General features: G+C 39.2%; 1 protein-coding gene and 1 long non-coding RNA gene across 2 annotated transcripts; one reads left to right on the forward strand and one right to left on the reverse strand.

The window, feature by feature from the left end:
- The first annotated feature begins 2,574 nt into the window (after positions 1-2,574).
- On the forward strand, positions 2,575-5,431 carry LOC148696949 (uncharacterized). Its single transcript, XR_015962053.1, has 2 exons — positions 2,575-2,962; positions 3,271-5,431. It is a non-coding gene; the product is annotated as an uncharacterized LOC148696949 (long non-coding RNA).
- A 1,882-nt stretch (positions 5,432-7,313) lies between these two features.
- Positions 7,314-8,564, reverse strand: LOC137726094 (transcription factor MYB44). Its single transcript, XM_068464964.2, has one exon. The coding sequence runs from the start codon at positions 8,436-8,438 to the stop codon at positions 7,530-7,532; it is 909 nt and encodes a 302-aa protein (XP_068321065.2). The 5' UTR covers positions 8,439-8,564; the 3' UTR covers positions 7,314-7,529.
- Positions 8,565-18,647: the final 10,083 nt, after the last annotated feature.

The raw sequence follows: 18,647 nt of genomic DNA on the forward strand, positions 1-18,647 counted from the left end.
GCAATGGAGAGAAAAGATGCAGAAAATGGAATGGATTTGCACGGCATTGGTTTTGTGATTGTGATGGTGTGTTGTGTGATTGTTTTGTGTTGTGAATGGGAATGGTGTGTATGAATGCATTGCATGGTTTTATAGGGAGAGAATGGATGGGAGAGCATGTGAATGGCAGCTAGGAGGGAATGATTAAAGAGGGAATGCATGTGGAATGACAACTAGGTTGGTTGGTGGAAAGCTGGAAATGCAAAGGGGAATGCTGGAAATGGAATGGGAGTGCACGGCAATGGGTGATTTTGTGTGCATATGGCTGAATTGTTTGTTGGGAAAGCATGTGAGTGAATGATTAAAGATGCATGTGGATGAATTATAGAATGGGAAAGCATGTGATTGACAACTAGGGTGAATGGTGGCTGCAATGATGAAGTGAGATGGCTGGAATTAGGATGGGAGGCCACGACAATGGTTGTGTTTGGGTGCATGTGGCTGAAATTGGTAGGTTATGCATGGGTTAGGATGGTTTTTGGGAAGAGAATGGGCTAGGCCCTTTGTTTTATGTCCTAAAGTGCATACAAGGCCTTCAATTTCGTCCAACACTTTGGCTCCAAGAATAAGTTATCCATCCTTAGCCCAAAAGTGCTCCAAAAGGCCCCAAAAGGCTCCACAATGCATCCTTTCGTCAAATACGTCTTATGATCCTGAAAACACACAAAAGAAGCTTGAAGATTTAAAATAACTAAGAATTAATAACATCAATGCACGAAAATGAGTCAACTAAGTTGCCTAAATATGCTCCTATCAGTCGTCCCTAAAAATGGGTCGTGTAAATCAATGTCGTCCTTCCATTTAAATTCTGTTAAAAATCTGTTAATGTGCTGACGTGGCATATTGTGGGCCCTCACTCTAAAATTATGATACCACATGGATTAGTGGAAAGTTTATTTTTAATTCACCTTTGTTTTACGAAAATAAAGTTTATTTTTAAATAAAAAAATGAAACGAGGACTAGAGATTGCAGCTACTCTAGCAACCTTTCTTCCGCAACCTTAACCAATCTTCTTTTTCCTAATCGTTATTCATTATTTTGGGTAATTGATTCGACCTCTCACCTCAACTCATATACATGTGCTTTCAGTCTCTCTGCATCTTAAAAAAAACCCTGATTCCTAAAAGCACACAGAGGTCCAAACCCTATCAACAATGGTAGTCTCAAAGGCATCCTTAGTCGTCACCCTCATGGTAGTCCTCTTCCTCGTCCTCTCGGCCATCGACGCCGCCTAGGAGACTCCGACTCCTAGCCTAGTCTCCCCCACCGCATCCATCTCCTCCTCATTCGTCTCTGCCTTTGTTGCCACTCTGGCCTTCAGATCTGCATTCACGGTTTGAGTTCGCGTTCGTTTTTTTAGAAGCAAATGTTGTTTTAGTAGCTGGTGGTTATGAATGTATAAAGATTTCTTCTATGTATGATGGCTTTTATTATTATTATTGTTACTGGGATGGATATTGTTGATTTCTGAGCATTGTTGATGAAAAGACGAAAATGAGAAGAGGAGGAAATGGAGGAATTCAAAGGTTAAACTAAACAATTCATTGTAATAGAGTCGTTTTGTTTCCCTTTTTTTTCCTTTTTTATTTTCTATTTAATTAATGCAAAGGCCAAATTAAAAAATTAATTTTTTTTAATCCACATGTCATTATAATATTAAAGTGAGAGGTTCATAATGTGTCACGTCAGCACATTAACAGATTTTTTTAACGGAATTTAAACGGAAAGACGACATTGATTTCCACGACTCATTTTCAGGGATGATATTGATTGATTTTTAATTTCAGGACCATATTGATGGGGTGGGTAAATTTCAAGGACCATTTAATAATTAATTAGAAAAATTGTCAATCCAAAAACTTGGTTCCACAATCACCTCTAATCCAAACCCATACTCTTTTACCTCTATTTATGGTAGCCTTCATCGTCTTGTCTCTAAAAAAGAAAATTCTTAAGACACTTACCTTTACACCCGTTGACATCATTTGTCAAATTGAACCCGAATCGAGACTACCTTTGGTGACAGCTTGGACTGGTGACGACTTTTGTAACTTCATCTTCAAAATTAGGACGATTGACAACTTCACAACCTTAACCTTGGAGAGTTTGTTGGGTGTTTCCCTGGATCTTGGTGACGCGAAGAACAGCAAGCTCTGCCTTGAGATAATCTAACTATTGAAAAAGGTGTTTTGACAACTTTTCTAATTACTTATTAAACCCATATCAGCGCATAACAGATTTTTTTTATAGAATTGTGACAGAATGACCATATTGATTTGCGACACCTATTTCAGGTACTACGTTGATCAATTTTTAATTTCAGAGACCATCTTGATCTTGTGGGTTAATTTTAGGGACCATTTGTGATAAAAACTCTTGCATCTTGTGGACCCTATTTATGTGCCACATCTAGAAGTGGGTAAACGGGTTTTGTACCCACATGTCGGGGCGGGTAACTGCAGTTTGGGTCCTACTTTTCACCATTGATTGCAATATTTTCATCTCACAGATTAAGTCATTTAGTCTCCCATTATCCATTTATTCACGATTTGAGCTCGAGTCGAGTCTTCGATAGCAGCCATCCATCAAAGTAGCAACAACAATAGACAAATTCGGTGTGGCATGAGACGAGGCCAGGCATTTCGACCTCAGCAAGCTCGATCTCGAGGCGGCTTAAGTCGGCCTAGGACATATCCTTGACCTTGGACTCGCAGCCGCTGCTACTTTTCTCGATGGAGAGAGGGAAAAGTGAAGAACAGGAGACTAGGCTCGAGATGAGTCCTTGACATCTTAGACTCCACAGCCCTCAACTCCATCTTCGTCTCCCTCAAATGTCAGTGGTGGTAACCATCAACAACCACCAACACCATCATCTTTCCGAATTGAGACCACCATCGTCATCTCATCTCCTTACAAATTAAGGTAATATAATTTCTGAACTCTTAATTTTTAACTCTCTAGTTAATTTTTTGAACTTAGGGATTTATGGTTATCTGCAATCTCTAATTCTCTCTGATCAATTTTTAGATTTGAGAGCTAGGGTTTTCTACAATCTCTCAGTCTATTGGGTAGTTCTTCATACCCCAAACACAATCCATAAATTTTCCTTCGTAGAAATTGGGATTTTGGAATTTAGGGATTTAGTGTTCAAATGTTCATATTGTACCTACTAGGCATTCCATAATGTTTGAAATTTGAATTGGGAATTAATGTATTGTTCAAACTTGCAGACTTGTTGTATAGCACTGAATGGGAATTTATTTATTGTCCAAATCTACAAATGCACAACACCTTGCTACGATCTTTAAGTGTTCAGCAACCTGTGCAATGTGCAATCTCTGCTTTGAATCTACAAGCTTGAAAGTAAATTGAGTATTTTATTGATAGTGGAAACTATTTGTGAGACTATAATTCAGAGATTCGGTTTACAAGGCTCAAAGTTTTGAATTTCTAAAAAACTATATGGTTTCTCTTCCTAGTCCTTCCTCATGTTGTCTTCTTTGTTTGGCATCTCTTTTCAGATGTTTACATGAATCAATTGGTGATTAATCTCAGTCCATATCATGAATTCGTTTAAAGATCATAAACGTCAATCAATAAGTTTGGTTTTTTTCTGGGCAACGATATATGTAAGGGAAGATGGCTGTAAATATACTTATATATAGCTATATATGGAAACGAAACTTTGTAAAAAAAAAAAAAAAAGACCCGTGGATCTGCCCTGAACCGGCCACTTTTTTCGGGCCGGGTTAGGTCCGGTTCTAAAGTTCAAATTTCTTATACTCGGCGTGTTACATTTTAAAACGAGTCTGGTCTCATCCCTCCAAATTTGGACCCGACCCGACCCGTGCCCACCCCTAGCCACATCAACACATAACAAAATTTTTAACAGAATTATGATGGAAGGGCCACATTGATTTGTGATTTTTAGGGTTTTCAATTTCAGGGATCATCTTGATGGTGTGGGTCAATTTTAGGAACCATTTGTAATATATACCCTATTTATTATCATTGAATCTAATTCTTGACAAAGTCCAAATGCTTCCATAGATGTGAGTTTGGTATCAATGAAGATTTACATACAAATTTATCCCCTTTTTCTAAGAGAGTTTAGGTTGCATAGTAAAAACTTACCATAAATTAATTATAATGAGGTATTTATATAGCATAGGGCCGACCACATTTGCAAGGTTTTTCATGTCGTGTGTCGACATCCAATTGGCCAAGGTGTGTTGTCTACTAAATAGAGTAGAGAATTAATCTGAAGATATTGTCTAGTTAATAATATATTGGCATTTTTTTAATAAATAATAATAATAATATCTTGGGATTATCTCGTAGTATCCTTGATTGGATTTGATTGTGATTCCTTACTTAATTGAGTTGGTCTTAAATAAGGAAAGCTTAAAATAGGGATTAGTTATTAATCTTGTCTTTAAATCCTTTGACTTTTCTCCTTGCTCCTTGCCATGAGCGGAGGAACTTGGAGAAGTTGTAGTCAGCAACTCAGGTCTTCTACGGTAAATCATCCTTGAGTGCTTCAGTGAGGTCCGTTATGGCTTCAAAGTCAATGCATTAGCTCCCAACTAAGTGGTCGTAATCTTGGGCCTCTCAGCTATCATTCTTGTTAACGATCAAAATTGTAAGGTTAAAAAACTTAATTAAATGACATAAGATGGTATCAAAGATAGAAATGGTTCACCCTTCAAAACCGGGCTACACCCACTTTGTTGCTCTCAAGATATTGATTTCAAATCTAAATAGCACTCGGCTAATATATTCAGTCTATCCTCTTTGATTCATCTGACCTCCATAATGAAGTTATGTACCCCTTTATATAGGCATTTCCCTCTTAAGGCCTCTTAAACCAGCATTTAATGTGTCAACCACCTTTGCTAGCTTACTAACAACTTTTCACCTACTTACCTTAGCATTTGTTGACGAAGTGACGTTCTAGCAGTCAGATTGCATGTCTTTTAAGGCTGAGGTGGCTCGAGCGTCCCGCATGAAACTCAGTTACTCTGAATTGCCTTGGCGAACACTGCCCTGACTGCTCTTATGTCCCATCCTAGGCCTCTACTACTGTCTACACGTTGTTGAGTAGTCTAAATAGTACTTGAGTAGTTCTGTTCTTGGAGACTTGTGCCATAAAGTTGTTGGCACACCCACGTGTTCTTCTCAGTCGAGTAGGACTTTTTTCATCTCAATTAACCTGAGCACTTGGGTCGGCCATCTCTAAACTTTTTGGGCTTTGCGCTCTTTAACCTTTCCTTGGGCTTATGCTTGTGGGTGGGCCTAAATGGGCCCACCATTAACAATTCTTAAAGTCTGGAATGGTCAACATTGTGTGTGCTCGGTATCTACAAATAGTTTTAACTTTAGAAAAGAAAAGAGAAATATGAAGGTAGTCTATTCAAAATTACAAATTCCTAAGTGCTAGGGCTGATAGGTGCACGATTGAGAAGGTCATAATTCTAGTTGGTCTATTGGGCAATCTACCCAGACTCGATCTTATGAAGGTTTAACGATGGTGATCCTCGCCGACGACAACCAGCAAGGCAAAATTCAAGAGAACAATTTAAAGTCACGACTGATTTACATTATATAGTGGCTAAGAAAAATACCATTTTGTGGGATAAACCTGAAGAAAATTGATAAAGAATGTTGGAGATTTGTAGGCACAAGTTCTTCATAATCAAAGAAAAACGCAGAAGAAAATTTGGCAGAGTTTCGGTTCAAAAGAAGAGGAAAATAAAGAAGAACTTCTGAAGCTTAGTTTATATATCCCTGATCAACTAATCACAACTGTTAGAAAAATGGCGACAAATCGGCAGGATGATGACGTCGCATCTCAAACGCTTTAGTTTTCAAAACAGAAGAGAATGTTAATGCTCAAAACTTGCTAGTTAACAAATTAAAACAACAAGCCCTTGGTAAGCTGCGGCTAGAAACTAAAGAAGGATGGACTTAAGATATAACTAGGCTACATCCACTGTGTCACTCAGATTGTATTGATTTCAAGACTATAAATAGTGCTCGACTTAACATAAGAATTCTCTACTACATCAGCCGTCCGACCCTGTCACAAAAGGTTCCCACCTTGTGGACACCATGATTTTCTATGGTCATACCTTAAAGTCTGGTCATGGACTAAACAACTTGTATAATGGAGTTAACTAAATTGGTCATTGATGCCACCATCATCTTGTTCCGGAATCAATGGGCGAAGTCCGCCGACTTTGTTAAGAGAGACCATTCTTGTTCCGCAAGATTCGGGAACCTAATCCAGCAAGAAATCAACATGTTTCCTATAATCTTGGAGTCCTTATTGTATAAGGATTGGCGTGCACCGCAAGTAATCACACTCCTAAGAGGATGCAATATCTATTTCTTAGATATCCTTATAGATTCTCTCGGTTTAATATGGATTCTAATATCTTAAAAGGTCTTTTCCTCGACTAGTATAGATACATCCTTCTAGTGTTCATCTCTGGCAATGTATTACATAGTTATTCTCTTACCCATTGCTTGAATCATAATATTGCTTACTAACTTGACCGTCAGACAGCTTTTGACCACCACAACCCCCATCCCCCTGTTCTAGGCTTACTTACGGTTGTGTGTTCTTTTACAAGTAAATGGATTCGAGCATCTTTGTTACTCATGGTGGTGCAGGGATTTGGTTCCAACAATTGACGCTTTCATTGAGAGTTGAACTCAAGAACCTCTCGACCAGATCACTTTACCCCTTAAAGATGAACCTTGAAGAAAGCTTGTCAACGCTGGCATTGACAAAACACCTGATGGCGGCTCAGCTGCAGATACCTCTGTTGCGCAGGTCAGCAGTAACCACACCAGCGACACTGTTACCGCCAGTCCGAGAGTGAGCTATCAAACTCCTAAGGCCGCAACCACCCCAGAGAGTGACGATGTTCATGCTAATAGGCCCCTCATACTATGGAACATGTATGAGATACTATGTTGAGGATGTTGACTCTACTGTTGACAAGTTCCAGCAAGCCTATACTGCTTTATGCACGGATAACTGCATGAGCTTAGTGGACGTGGAGAAAAGAATGAAGGCTCTAGAGAAGTTCCGTCGTGAAGATCAGAAGCCCGTTCTCCTCCACAATTGAATTTTGGATTCAATCGAGATGGCAAAGTGTGATGGAACGGAGAAAGAGGTGGAAGCGATGGGATAGGATTAAAACAACAGTAAGCTAGTTCATTTTGAGATTTCGAAACAGTGCCATAATCAAATCAACAACCGAAATTTGGGTCCAACAAATCGAAAGAAAATTCAAATTTCTAAAGCCTTCTGTACATTCTAAAAAGTAATAGATAGCCTTCTGTACATTCTCAAAATTATTTTTTTTTCCAAGGAAAAAGGGAAAATTAAAAATTTTCTTCTGCGTCGTCTTCTCATCAACTCCCTAATCCTGATTACTTAACTTCCTAATCCCCTGTTTTCGTTTCTGGTTTTAGACTTTTAATCGAGCCTGCTAATCCCAATGCGCTTAACCCCAGCATTCCTCACGCCCTCACTCTGTGAGCACACTACTCCCTCCATGTAACTCCTCACTTCCTTTCTAATCATCTCCTGCATCACTGACATAAACTCCGGCCCATACGACATCGTATTGCTGTTATTGACATTCGTCTCCTTCTCCGGCTGCAAGGACGCCGTTCTCTGTCCTCGGCGAGGGGCCGATTCATCGGTTGGCAACTCATGCATCGCCGCCTCCGCTCCCGGTAATGACAGAGTCAGCAGAGTCGACGGCTCGCACCACTCAGTCTGACTCGGAGGCGACTCCCGAGTTACGATAGCGGCGGTTCTTGCCACGGGCCGGAATACTTGAGAGGATGAGGTGGCGGGAACGTCAGACTCGCTGACGTCGGATCCGGACGGGCTCCCCGGACTGTAACAGAGACCAGAAAACGACACCGCCGCCGTCGCAGTTTTCTTATCCGGACGAAGTAAACCTTCGTCGATCGCCATGCCGTCTTCGTTCGGCGAGAGAGCCGAGAATTTCCGCTTCAACGTCGAGTTCCAGTGGTTCTTGATCGCATTGTCCGTACGGCCGTTCAGGAGTCTGGCGATGGTGGCCCACTTATTTCCGTACTTGACGTGGGCCCCGGCGATGATCTCATCCTCCTCGGGAGTGAACGCCCGGTGCTCCACCTCCGGCGATAGCTGATTGCACCACCGCAGCCGGCAGGACTTGCCCGATCGTCCCGGCACCGACTTGCTTATCACTGACCAGTTGCGAGCGCCGTAACGCTGAACGATTTGCCGTAGCTTCTCATCCTCGTCGGGGCTCCAGGGACCTTTAACCCGATCCAGTTCTCTCTGCACCATCGCAGAAGACTCCATTGCTGCCGACTCTTGTTGATCCATAAATAAATGAAAAACCCTAACCCTAGATAAAAACGAAATCAAAATTTGAAAGGGGATAAATAATCTACAAAATTGGAGGAGAGGGAAAGGGAGAGAGAGTCTCGGCCGTGGAGGCTCGGAGAGTTGTGAGAGAGGCAGAGACGAGTAGGAGGGGTTTATAAAGGAGGGGCCTAGGGTAACCGAATCGGGTAAAAGGCGTTATGGCAACCGGTACTGCTGCGTTACCCGTTACCCGTTACATCACTCTACAGCTGTATAACCACCACGCGTTGCCACGTCGGCCCCTCTGGATTGCTGAGAATCCTCCTCCCCTAAAATATCGGCGCCACGATATTTCTCCAGTGACAGCGTTAAGACCTCGTTTCCCGTTTTGGCTTAAGTTACTTAAAGGAAAAACAAACAAATTTATCATAATATCGCGACAAATTGGGGATATTTTGGAGTGTCAGTTGAGGATAAGTTTGACTGAGCCAGGCTGGAGAGCATTTACGTGAGAAAGATTTTAAGATTTTTGGTTCGGTTTCGTAAACTTTATTATTTTATTTTGTTTTTATTGTTCTTTTGGGGCGCACGAAACCGCTGATGTGGAGAAAACGACAAGAGCGGTCGCGAAATGGGAAATCGGGTCGTGACTGACAAGCTGTCAGTCCAGCTGTATACCTGGCGCTGGGATGAGACTGTGAGACGCCAACGGCCTTCACTGTCGACCGACACCAGGCGGTCATGGTTTAAATTCTAACAGTCCACGCCATGGCGTTTTTCTGCGTTTAAAATTTGAATTGGGTTGGGGGCGTGCAAATATGGGGAATTTAATTAATTAATTAATTAATGGGTTAAGTAGTTAAAAGATGATAAGCATGAAGGGATTAGTACCAGATTTGAGTTGATACAGCTGCCTACCGAATGTGGTTTGGAGAGGGCACGATCCAGTTCAGTTCAGTCCACTTTCAAATAAGAATTGGAATCGTAAAATATTAACCGTTTAAATAAGTGCAGTCTGCTCAAATTTATTGATAAAATCATACAATTCGATTCACGATGATTCTGGTTCGATTCATATTAGTTTACAGTTCTAACCAAAATTATATATATTTAGACAAATCTTCTATTTCTCCGTATTTTATGCCCACCCCTATTTAATTTTACTCCACCCCAATATTGAGCTAGAGCATGCCATAAATACATAAATATGTGCTAGAAAGAAATATAAATTCAATTAATGTCTAACAATACTACTTGTAAGATCCCACATCGTCCAGGGGAGTGATCCTTATATGTATATTCTCATCTCTACCTAGCACGAGACCTTTTGGGAGCTTACTGGCTTCATGTTCCATCGGAACTCTAAAGTAAAGCGAGTAGCGCGCAAGAGCAATCCCATGATGGAATGGTAAGCCCAAAACGGACAATATCGTGCTACGGTGGTGGAGCGGGCCCGGGAAGTGATCCGCCCTGGGCCGGGATGTGACACTACTTCTTGCAACGTTCTTAAATAAAATAAAATAAAATAATTTCCAATTTTGGGAAAATATAAAAAATGGGATAAGTGAATTAGATTTTTAAAAAATAAAAAAACGGTTTGATCCTGTTCTGACGGTTCTTTCAAGATGAAAACCGTAATCGGAATCGATATAAACGATTAGGTCCAGTTCTTGAACCTAAATTGACTTTTTTGTCAACACAATTTTTTACAGTTTATTTTATCATTTTATGTCCACCCCTAGATGCAAGCTTATTACACACTCGCTTTCTCATTTCTTAAATTGTTTAAGAAAAGAATCATTCGGTTTATGTGTGTCTATCTACATTAATGTTAAATTAAAATAATTTAGCATATTCAAAATAAAATACTTGTTGCCAAAAAATGGGGAAATCATTATGATAAACTATATGTTGAAGTTTGGTTGATCTTGTGTATAAAAATAATAGTTTAATGTTGAAGAAAAATGGAAACAAGTATATATATATGGCTTTGACTAAAAAGAGAATAAGTATTTCAACTTGATTAATTTGGTCCTTTTTTCAATTTTTTTTTTCCATCATTATCTTCTTAATATTTCTGTTTGAATTCGTTGATGAATTCGTGCAAGAGGGTTTGGATTGAAGCTTTGGGCTTCAAGTGATTGATGAGACAAGCCTAAAAAATCAAAATGAATCAAATCAAGTCGAACCAGTGACATTGTTCGGCTTTATATTTTCAATTTCAACAAAAACGAACATTTTGATATTTGAACATAGAACTTATGATATATGAATATTACTCGTTGAAACAACTTGTGAGTTAATAATCAGCTTTAAGCATGAGAGGTACCAGTTAAAGACTGTGCGACGCTCGAGCTGATAGATTAGATATTTTGATATTTGCCCACCTTGAAATGATCATTTATATAAATACACTAAAGTGAAGGCAAAGTAAGTCGAATTATATAAAGTAATTAGAATTTATATAAATACATTGAGGTTGATGACGGTGACTAAAATGATGTATTTCAACTTGATTAATTTGGTCCTTTTTTCATTTATTTTTTTCCATCATTATCTTCTTAGTATTTCTCTTTGAATCGTTGATGAATTCGTGCAAGAGGGGTTGGATTTAAGCTTGGGCTGCAAGTGATTGATGAGACAAGCCTAAAAAAATCAAATAGAAACAATCAAAACAAACCAAATCAAGTCGAATAGGTGACATTGTTCAGTTTTATTTTTACAATTTTAACAAAGATGAACCTTTTGATATTTGAACTTAAAACCTACGATACATGAATATTAGTTTGATGGAATAACTTGTAAGTTAATAGTCAGCTTTAAGCATGAGTAGTACCACTGTACCGGCCAAAGATTGTCCGCCACACAAGTTGATAGATCAGATCTTTTGATATTTAACCACCTTGAAATGATCATTTATATAAATTAAGGGAAGGCAAAGTAAATAGAATTTAATAAAGGGAAAGTCGATGTCCAAGATCGGTACATGTGGTTTGAAATCTTTGTGGGCAATCGAGGATGTTTCGTCTGAGGTAAGTGCATCATGAACAGTGAAATGAATGCTGCTTTTCCCAGGCATTGCACATGATTGCCTTGATTATCCAACACAATGCATGATCACCACCAATTTCCTTTACTTGCCGTATTTTCATTTAATATATTTAATTATGTTTGCCTAGTCATCAGATGATTAACGAATACATGGTCTCTCATTTTTAGCAGTGAAGAAATTCTTGGTTACTACTGTTGACAAGTAAATCATAATGTTCACCATAATGAAAAGAAAAAAAAAAAACCAGAATATTAAACTCAATATCGAGTAATAATAAATATTTGATATGCAGATGACTAAGAGAAGAGTAACGAAAACCAAAACCAAAATCAAACTCTGCCCTTTTTTTTAATGGGCTAGAAGGTCTGAACCAGCAGACCAGACCATATCCTTTGGCAGAAAACATGTTAATTAGGTATAATTTTTCATGATTTTTATATTAGCTTTGGATTATTATGGGTTTGCAACTTTGCATTTAAGCATGTGTTATTTTATATTTCAACAACGATTTGCACGTGGTTGGAAGACTCCAGGATGTTTCCTTTAATATGCTCTGCAGTCTGCACCTCCAAAGGGACAAAATAATGCTTAAATATTTAGCCAAAGTTTTTAGTTAATTTATGACCTAATATTCCATTGATATGCGAGAAAATATTAAAAAAAAAGGGGTTTTTGCTGCATTATTTTAATGTTCAACTAGATGACAGATCCAACCCCCATCTGAAAATGGTCTGCACAATATTCTCCTTCTTTTGATAACTTAATGCAAATAGTTTTGAATTGTGCTATGTTTTCTCCTTTTTCGAATCGTTGCTTTCACACTCTTGTTTTGTACATTTGCATTCTTCACTTTGTTTTTAGATCGTTTATTAACAGGTGCATATTTGCACGAAAAAGAGAGATGATTTTCCCACTAGTTTTATTTTTTCCTCATCGACACCCTATTCATTTTTGGCATTTTGGCATAATAAATTTAAAGCAAGAAGGAATTAACGTATAGAGATAAACATGAGTATGTAAAAAGAGAGAGAGAGAGAGAGAGAGAGAGAGAGAGAGAGAGAGAGAGAGAGAGAGAGAGAGAGAGAGAGAGAGAGAGAGAGAGAGAGAGAGAGAGAGCGCGCGCGCGTGCGCAGTAGACCTATTGATGGATTGAATTTTGACCTGGATTTAGTGAAGGATACGGATCACGACTTTCAATCTGATTATCCAAAGAAGATCTTACTTCGATAATCCGATCATAAATAGATCCAGATATGTGTTGAGGTTGTTTCGATTTGATAATGATATGATCTGACTTAATATAACTTATTATTTAATTTTTATATTATTTATACTTTTGTGTAATGGTAGTTTAAGTTTTGGAGAAATTAGGTTCTCATCCTTTTTTTTCGTACTCCATTGATTAAAACCATATTCATTTTCAACTTTTGATCAAGGTCCATAGGTTTTAATGAATGCCATTATTTCAATAATAAACATTTACGTGTCAAGATAATTAAATTTTATTACTAAATATATTCATTTAGTGTTAGAAACGTTACGTTTGATATATTTATATATATGACTAAACTTTGTATCATATATTTCTACTTTTAGTTTGTACCCATTTTTAATTTACAACCTTTTTTTTAATTTGTACCAATTTTCTTTACAAATTTAATATGTACCCATATATATATATATTTTTTTTTGTTCCCATATTTTTAAAATTTTTATTGTACTCATAATTTTTCCCCTTTTATTTGTACCCATAATTTATTATAATGTACCCATGTTTTGTTAAAAATGTACCACTTGTTATATGTAAAATGTACCCATTTTTTAATTTAAAATCTATTTATTTTTTTAATCTAAAATGTGTCCATTGATGTTCATATAAAATGCACAGTGTTTTCTATATAATGTACGCATTTTTCTATATAAAACTTATCCATTTTTTGTATAAAATGTACCCACATTTTTTTAATTTATAATTACGTGCACCATTGTACTCAGATAATTATACGGGTACATTCTTTTTAAACATTTTTATAGGTTACATATTAAAACATTTAACTTTTGGAACAATTTTGAAATTGTACCCCATAGCTAATTATATATGGTACAGATACATTCTATTGACATGTGACAACTATTTTGTCATTCATAACAATGTTTTCCTTTGGTCAAATTCTTAACAATGTTGGATACATTCTTTTGGCACTTTTTTTAACATTGTTTCCAATTGATTGATACATACATATATATATATATATATATATATATATATATATATATATATATATGCGTACATGTACTTGACATGTGACGACCCGTCCCTATATTTCACTATAATTTCTTTTCTGTTGGTGTGAGTTGACAATTTTACCCCTTTTTGGACAAAAGTGGGATCTGACGTGGACGTGGTTTTCAATTTTCAGTTTCATTTTCCTGGTTTCGTACTAAATTAGTACTCGTCACTACGAAAGGGTGAGTGCATGTTAGACTCGAATCGGATCTGTAACGAAAAAATTACTCTCCGTTCAAGTAAGTTAATTACGAGTATTTTTGTACACGCGCGTACAAATTTACAGTGTCAGAACTAGGGGTGGGCTCGGGCCGGGCCCAAAATTGAAGGGACCGGACTAGACCTGCTTGAAAATACAATAGGGCAGGGCAGATCAAGCAAAAATTGAAATAGGAACCAGGCTTAATCCGGCCCGTTTCAAACGGGCCGGTTCCTCAGGGCCTCATGGGTACATTTCCAATTCCTTCCCTATCAAATTTCCCAGTACAACCATTCACCAAAAATCTCAAAATTCAATCATAGTTTACACACCCAGTTGATCTCCTCGGGAAAAACCTTCAAAGCAACAAATTTTAATTAAAAAAAAAAAAGAATTTTAGACAACCCAGAATCCCAGATGACTAATTTCCTATGATTGCATTACAATATAACCCAATTGATCAAAATCCAAAATTTGACAATTTACCACAGCTTTAGCTGCAAGCAATGATTGCATGCATCAAACAAAATAACAAATTCCTTCTCTAGATCCCTTTTTTTAATTACTTAGAATCCCCCACAAACAGCTTGAAATCAAGAAATAAACCAGAGAGATAACACCAATGGAAGACACCGGTCTCCTTCTCCATAATGTCGTTGAGGGAGGTGGTGTTGTCCTTGTCCTTCTTGATCATCTTGGCCATGCGACCTTCAGCAAAGCTTGGCTTCTATACAAATCTGAGTTAGACGGAGGAGATGACTGATTCGTTGGTTCGAGTTGCTCGTCCCCTCGAGTTCGATAGAGAGAGAAACTGAGAGACTGAGAATCGAGAGGGATAAGAGTTCGACAAAGAGAGAGAGACTGAAAGATTAAGAATGTGAGAGAGAGATCCAAAAGGAAGACTATAGGAGAGAGAGATCGAAAGGGAAGACTGAGGAGAGTCTGGGAGAGTCTTCGAGAAAGTGATAGGGTCATATTTGATAGTGTGTGTGAGATTAGAGTGGCACGGCACTGGGCTGGGCTTATTTATTGGATACGGTTCGGGCCAAAGGCTCGTGTTTTCAGAATACTCGATCCGCCCTGCCTCGCTGTTTACTTGGACTTGACCTACCCCACCTCGTTTTGTATATAAAACAATATGGACTCGCCCCTACTCACGGGCCCAGGGCCCGTTTGCCCACCTCTAGTCAAAACACTGTCAAGATGACATATTTTGTACATTTAAAATATTGTACAAATTTCATCCACCCATTCCTTGATTGGTGGATCCGTGTCCCCATTTTTCACCCAAACCACCAATTAACTTTCCCCAAAATCCTCTCTACCAATCAAGTCCTTTCCCTGAACTTTGCACCCAACTAGTGAGCACCCTCCACAGACCCAGTCACCAATCAAAACACTTAACCTCACACACACTCTCTCTCTTCTCCATTTCCCCGAAGACTCTCTCTCTGCAACTCTCTCAACCGATGTCCAAACCACTCAAACGTGACTTGTAACCTACACTTTGAACTCCCCTCAACCCCATGAGCACAACTATGTAGCCAGATCTTAATTTGGTTGAGGTTTGACTCACCAACTCGGAAGCTCCGACTCGGTGAGTTCTGGATTGACGATTTTCAGACCGAGTCACTGTGGATGCAAATTTCTTCCTCCTTGATCTTAGACAAAATTGCACCTACAAAATAAATAACACCTTTGGTCAAGGCCAAGAGCCTCACGTGCCTACGATGAATGGGAGGGGTGTCTTTGGCCGAAGAACCTTCAATGCCAAAGTTAGAATTTCGAGAGAAAAGTGTTTAAGGAATTTTTGAGTGTTTAGCAAGAGTCAAGACCTCGGTTTTTAGAGGAAATGAGGTTGAATATATAGTGCATGGCCGGTCCCTTTGGGAGAGAAGGTGACCGGCCTTTTGTGTATTTTTTTTGGTGTAATTAGTGGTTTAATTGGCCATTAATAGATTAATTAGGTAATAAATCCATTAATTAGCCAATTAACATAATTTAAAAGAAATGTTTTGGGGGTTACCTTGCGGAGATGATTTGATGAGGATGGATGAAATAGGTTTAAAAATAAATACCTATTTAGGCACTTTTGACTTGATTGTGGGATGTTTGTCCACTGCTTGCGCGTAGGAATTTCGATACTCCTCAAGGGTAATTTTATCCTTTTGCCCAAAAATCCACATGTCACCTCTTGATTATTTTTGGCTCCACAAATGCCCCTACACCTGTTGGGCTGCTTGTAGGAAAGCAACAGGTGTAAAGATCTTCTTGCTTTAAGAAACGTATGATTGTTTCCTATTTTGATGTTGATTCCTTCTTTAATAAGAAATTAGATCCTTCTAGAAAAGGGAAATAAATTTATCTCAAAGCCTATTTAAGTCCACCTTAAGTGGGTTATTAAATCAACTTTGGTGAGCGATTTATTCTACCCTACAAGAAAGAAAGCTTAGAGGATATTTGTTCCCCCTCCTCTAGCAATCTTTTACATCTTTCCCATGCAAAGAATCGTCTTTCGTTGCTTTCTTCGTCTTCTTCGTGCCGCACCGAGGTAAGAAAAATTATATTTCCTTGTCTTATTCTTGGATAGTGCTGTTGCGAAGGGAGGAGCTGTCGGGGTGGGTGCGGCACGTTGGTTGGCAGGGGCCAGGAGTCAACTCGGTTTGGGCCGATAAGGTGTTGTGGCAGGGACCACTGCTTGGGCTGCTCGACTTGGCTAGAGCCAATAACAGCTTCCGTAGTTGGGGTCGCAGATTGAGGCGTTGGGGCATAGTGCTAGGCGATGCTTATGTCCTTTGGGCTCTTGAACCTGATGGGGCCCAAGCCGAGGATTTAGCAAGATGAGTAGGTAACGGGCCTTATGGGTTGCTGGAATGTTGGGCATGCAGGCCTTTTGCCTACTGGTTTGAGAGAAAAAATGAGGAAAAAGCCAGTATGGGTTGAGTTCTTCTGATGAGTACTGTGAATAGCGTTGGCTACTTAATTCTCTTTACCAGGATAAATGTGGGTTGCTCCCAAGTAAGAAGGTAAAGAGGATCAAGGCGCTAAGGCTCACTCCCTCTGCTGCTGAGACTGATTCACTTTTTGGGAAGAATGAGACTGCTCGCGTCGGCAGTTGTGAGAAATCCACTAAGCCTACTTCTGCGGAGGCTATTGAGATCTGTGTGCTCTTGAAACCAGATCTGCTTGAAGACGTGGACATTTGTGCCAAGATTGTTAATGGCGTTAGAAAGGTTTGTTTGCCCAAGTTCCTTTGCGAAGCATACGACCCAATATAGAATGACTGTTCTGCTTGTTATGATGTAGATATAGCAAGGCTGCCAAGGAGGTGGCGAAGACTATGGCAGCTAAAACTTATTCCTCGGCCGAGGGGATCAAGAGGTTGGATTCTGAGCTCGTTGCTTTGAATAGGTCTAATATTTCTACCCCATTTCTCTGCAGCTTGAGACCACTCACCAAGAGATCGTTGACTTAAAGACTAGGCTTGACGCAATCCAAGTTAAGTATGAAAGTGCAGAGAATGAGATTAGATGTTACATACCTCAGATTCAAGATCTTGAGTTTGCAGTTTCTGAGCTTCGTTTTGCTGCTTATGCAAAGGATGAAGAGTTGATTGCTACTTATAATCAAGTGACCACTTCAAAAGAATCGTTGATAGGCTTGAATCCTAAGTGTTGGAACTTCAAGGTGTATTGAAGATCAACGAAAGTCTGAATAATGAAGTGGATGGCCTGCAACATGTCCATGTTGATCTGCTCGAAGAGAATGAGCAGCTGAAGAGTCAGAAGAATGGGCTCGAGGTTTCGAGACCTTATTTCTTTCTCCGGAAGACTTGGTTGCTTTTACTTTGAGGCTTCCATTGGTGAAGTAGTTGAAGAAGTTGGTGCCTAGGCTAGGGCAGCCAGGGGTGAAGCGTTAGATGATGTCGTTGCTAAGGGCGTCGCGGCTGTTGAAGTTATGGCGATCGAGTAGTCGTGGAATGTCCAAGTTGCTGAAGTGTAGTCTTCTAGGTAGCCTTTGGGATTTTCTTTGTTTTTCCTTGTAACTTTTGTTTTTCTTGAACTCTTTCGGCCTTTGCTAGTTGTTTATAAACATGCTTCCTTCGTTTTTCTTCATCTTCACTTCTTTTGTTCATGCCCTAACCTTTAGACTTTATAGACCAGTGGTAGGCATGCTACTTTTCTATAAGCAGACAAGCCCGCGTAGTGAATGCAGCCGTATGTGTTGGTGTAGAACTTTGCAAAGTTGTTAGCCATAGGGTTGGCAGGCGAATGCCTTACATAGAGAAGTAGACAAGTCTGCGTAACCACTTGACTGTTAACCTTGGCTTTCTCCAATTTCGTAGGTTGCGTAGCAAGTATCACAACACTTTAGGACTTAATGTAAGTTGTTTCGCACTTGGCAGAGGTGAAGCTTATCGACTACATATCATGTCAGTAGTGGATAAAGCTTCGTATATGCACGCTAGCTTGTTTAACCTTTCATAAGAATGTGCGGTTGTATAAGTCTAGTGTGGCTTTACTGCTCGAAAGGCAAGCCGTAAGCAATCTTCTGGAAATCGTAGGCTACCTTAGTGCACTCGGTAACAGCTTTAGGGTTCCAGGGCAATCGTCTATCAAATGTATTGCGTAATGTGCACCCTCTATCTCTAGGGCCCAGTTCCCCACAGATTAAGCCAAGAGACCCAAA

The sequence above is a fragment of the Pyrus communis genome, chromosome 5 (genome assembly GCF_041283825.1).
Source record: "Pyrus communis isolate YQ-2024b chromosome 5, ASM4128382v1, whole genome shotgun sequence".
NCBI classification, from domain to species: domain Eukaryota; kingdom Viridiplantae; phylum Streptophyta; class Magnoliopsida; order Rosales; family Rosaceae; genus Pyrus; species Pyrus communis.

What these genes read in the sequence shown, in the direction of transcription:
- LOC137726094 (XM_068464964.2), bottom strand. Translation starts at nt 8,438, where the DNA reads ATGGATCAACAAGAGTCGGCAGCAATGGAGTCTTCTGCGATGGTGCAG.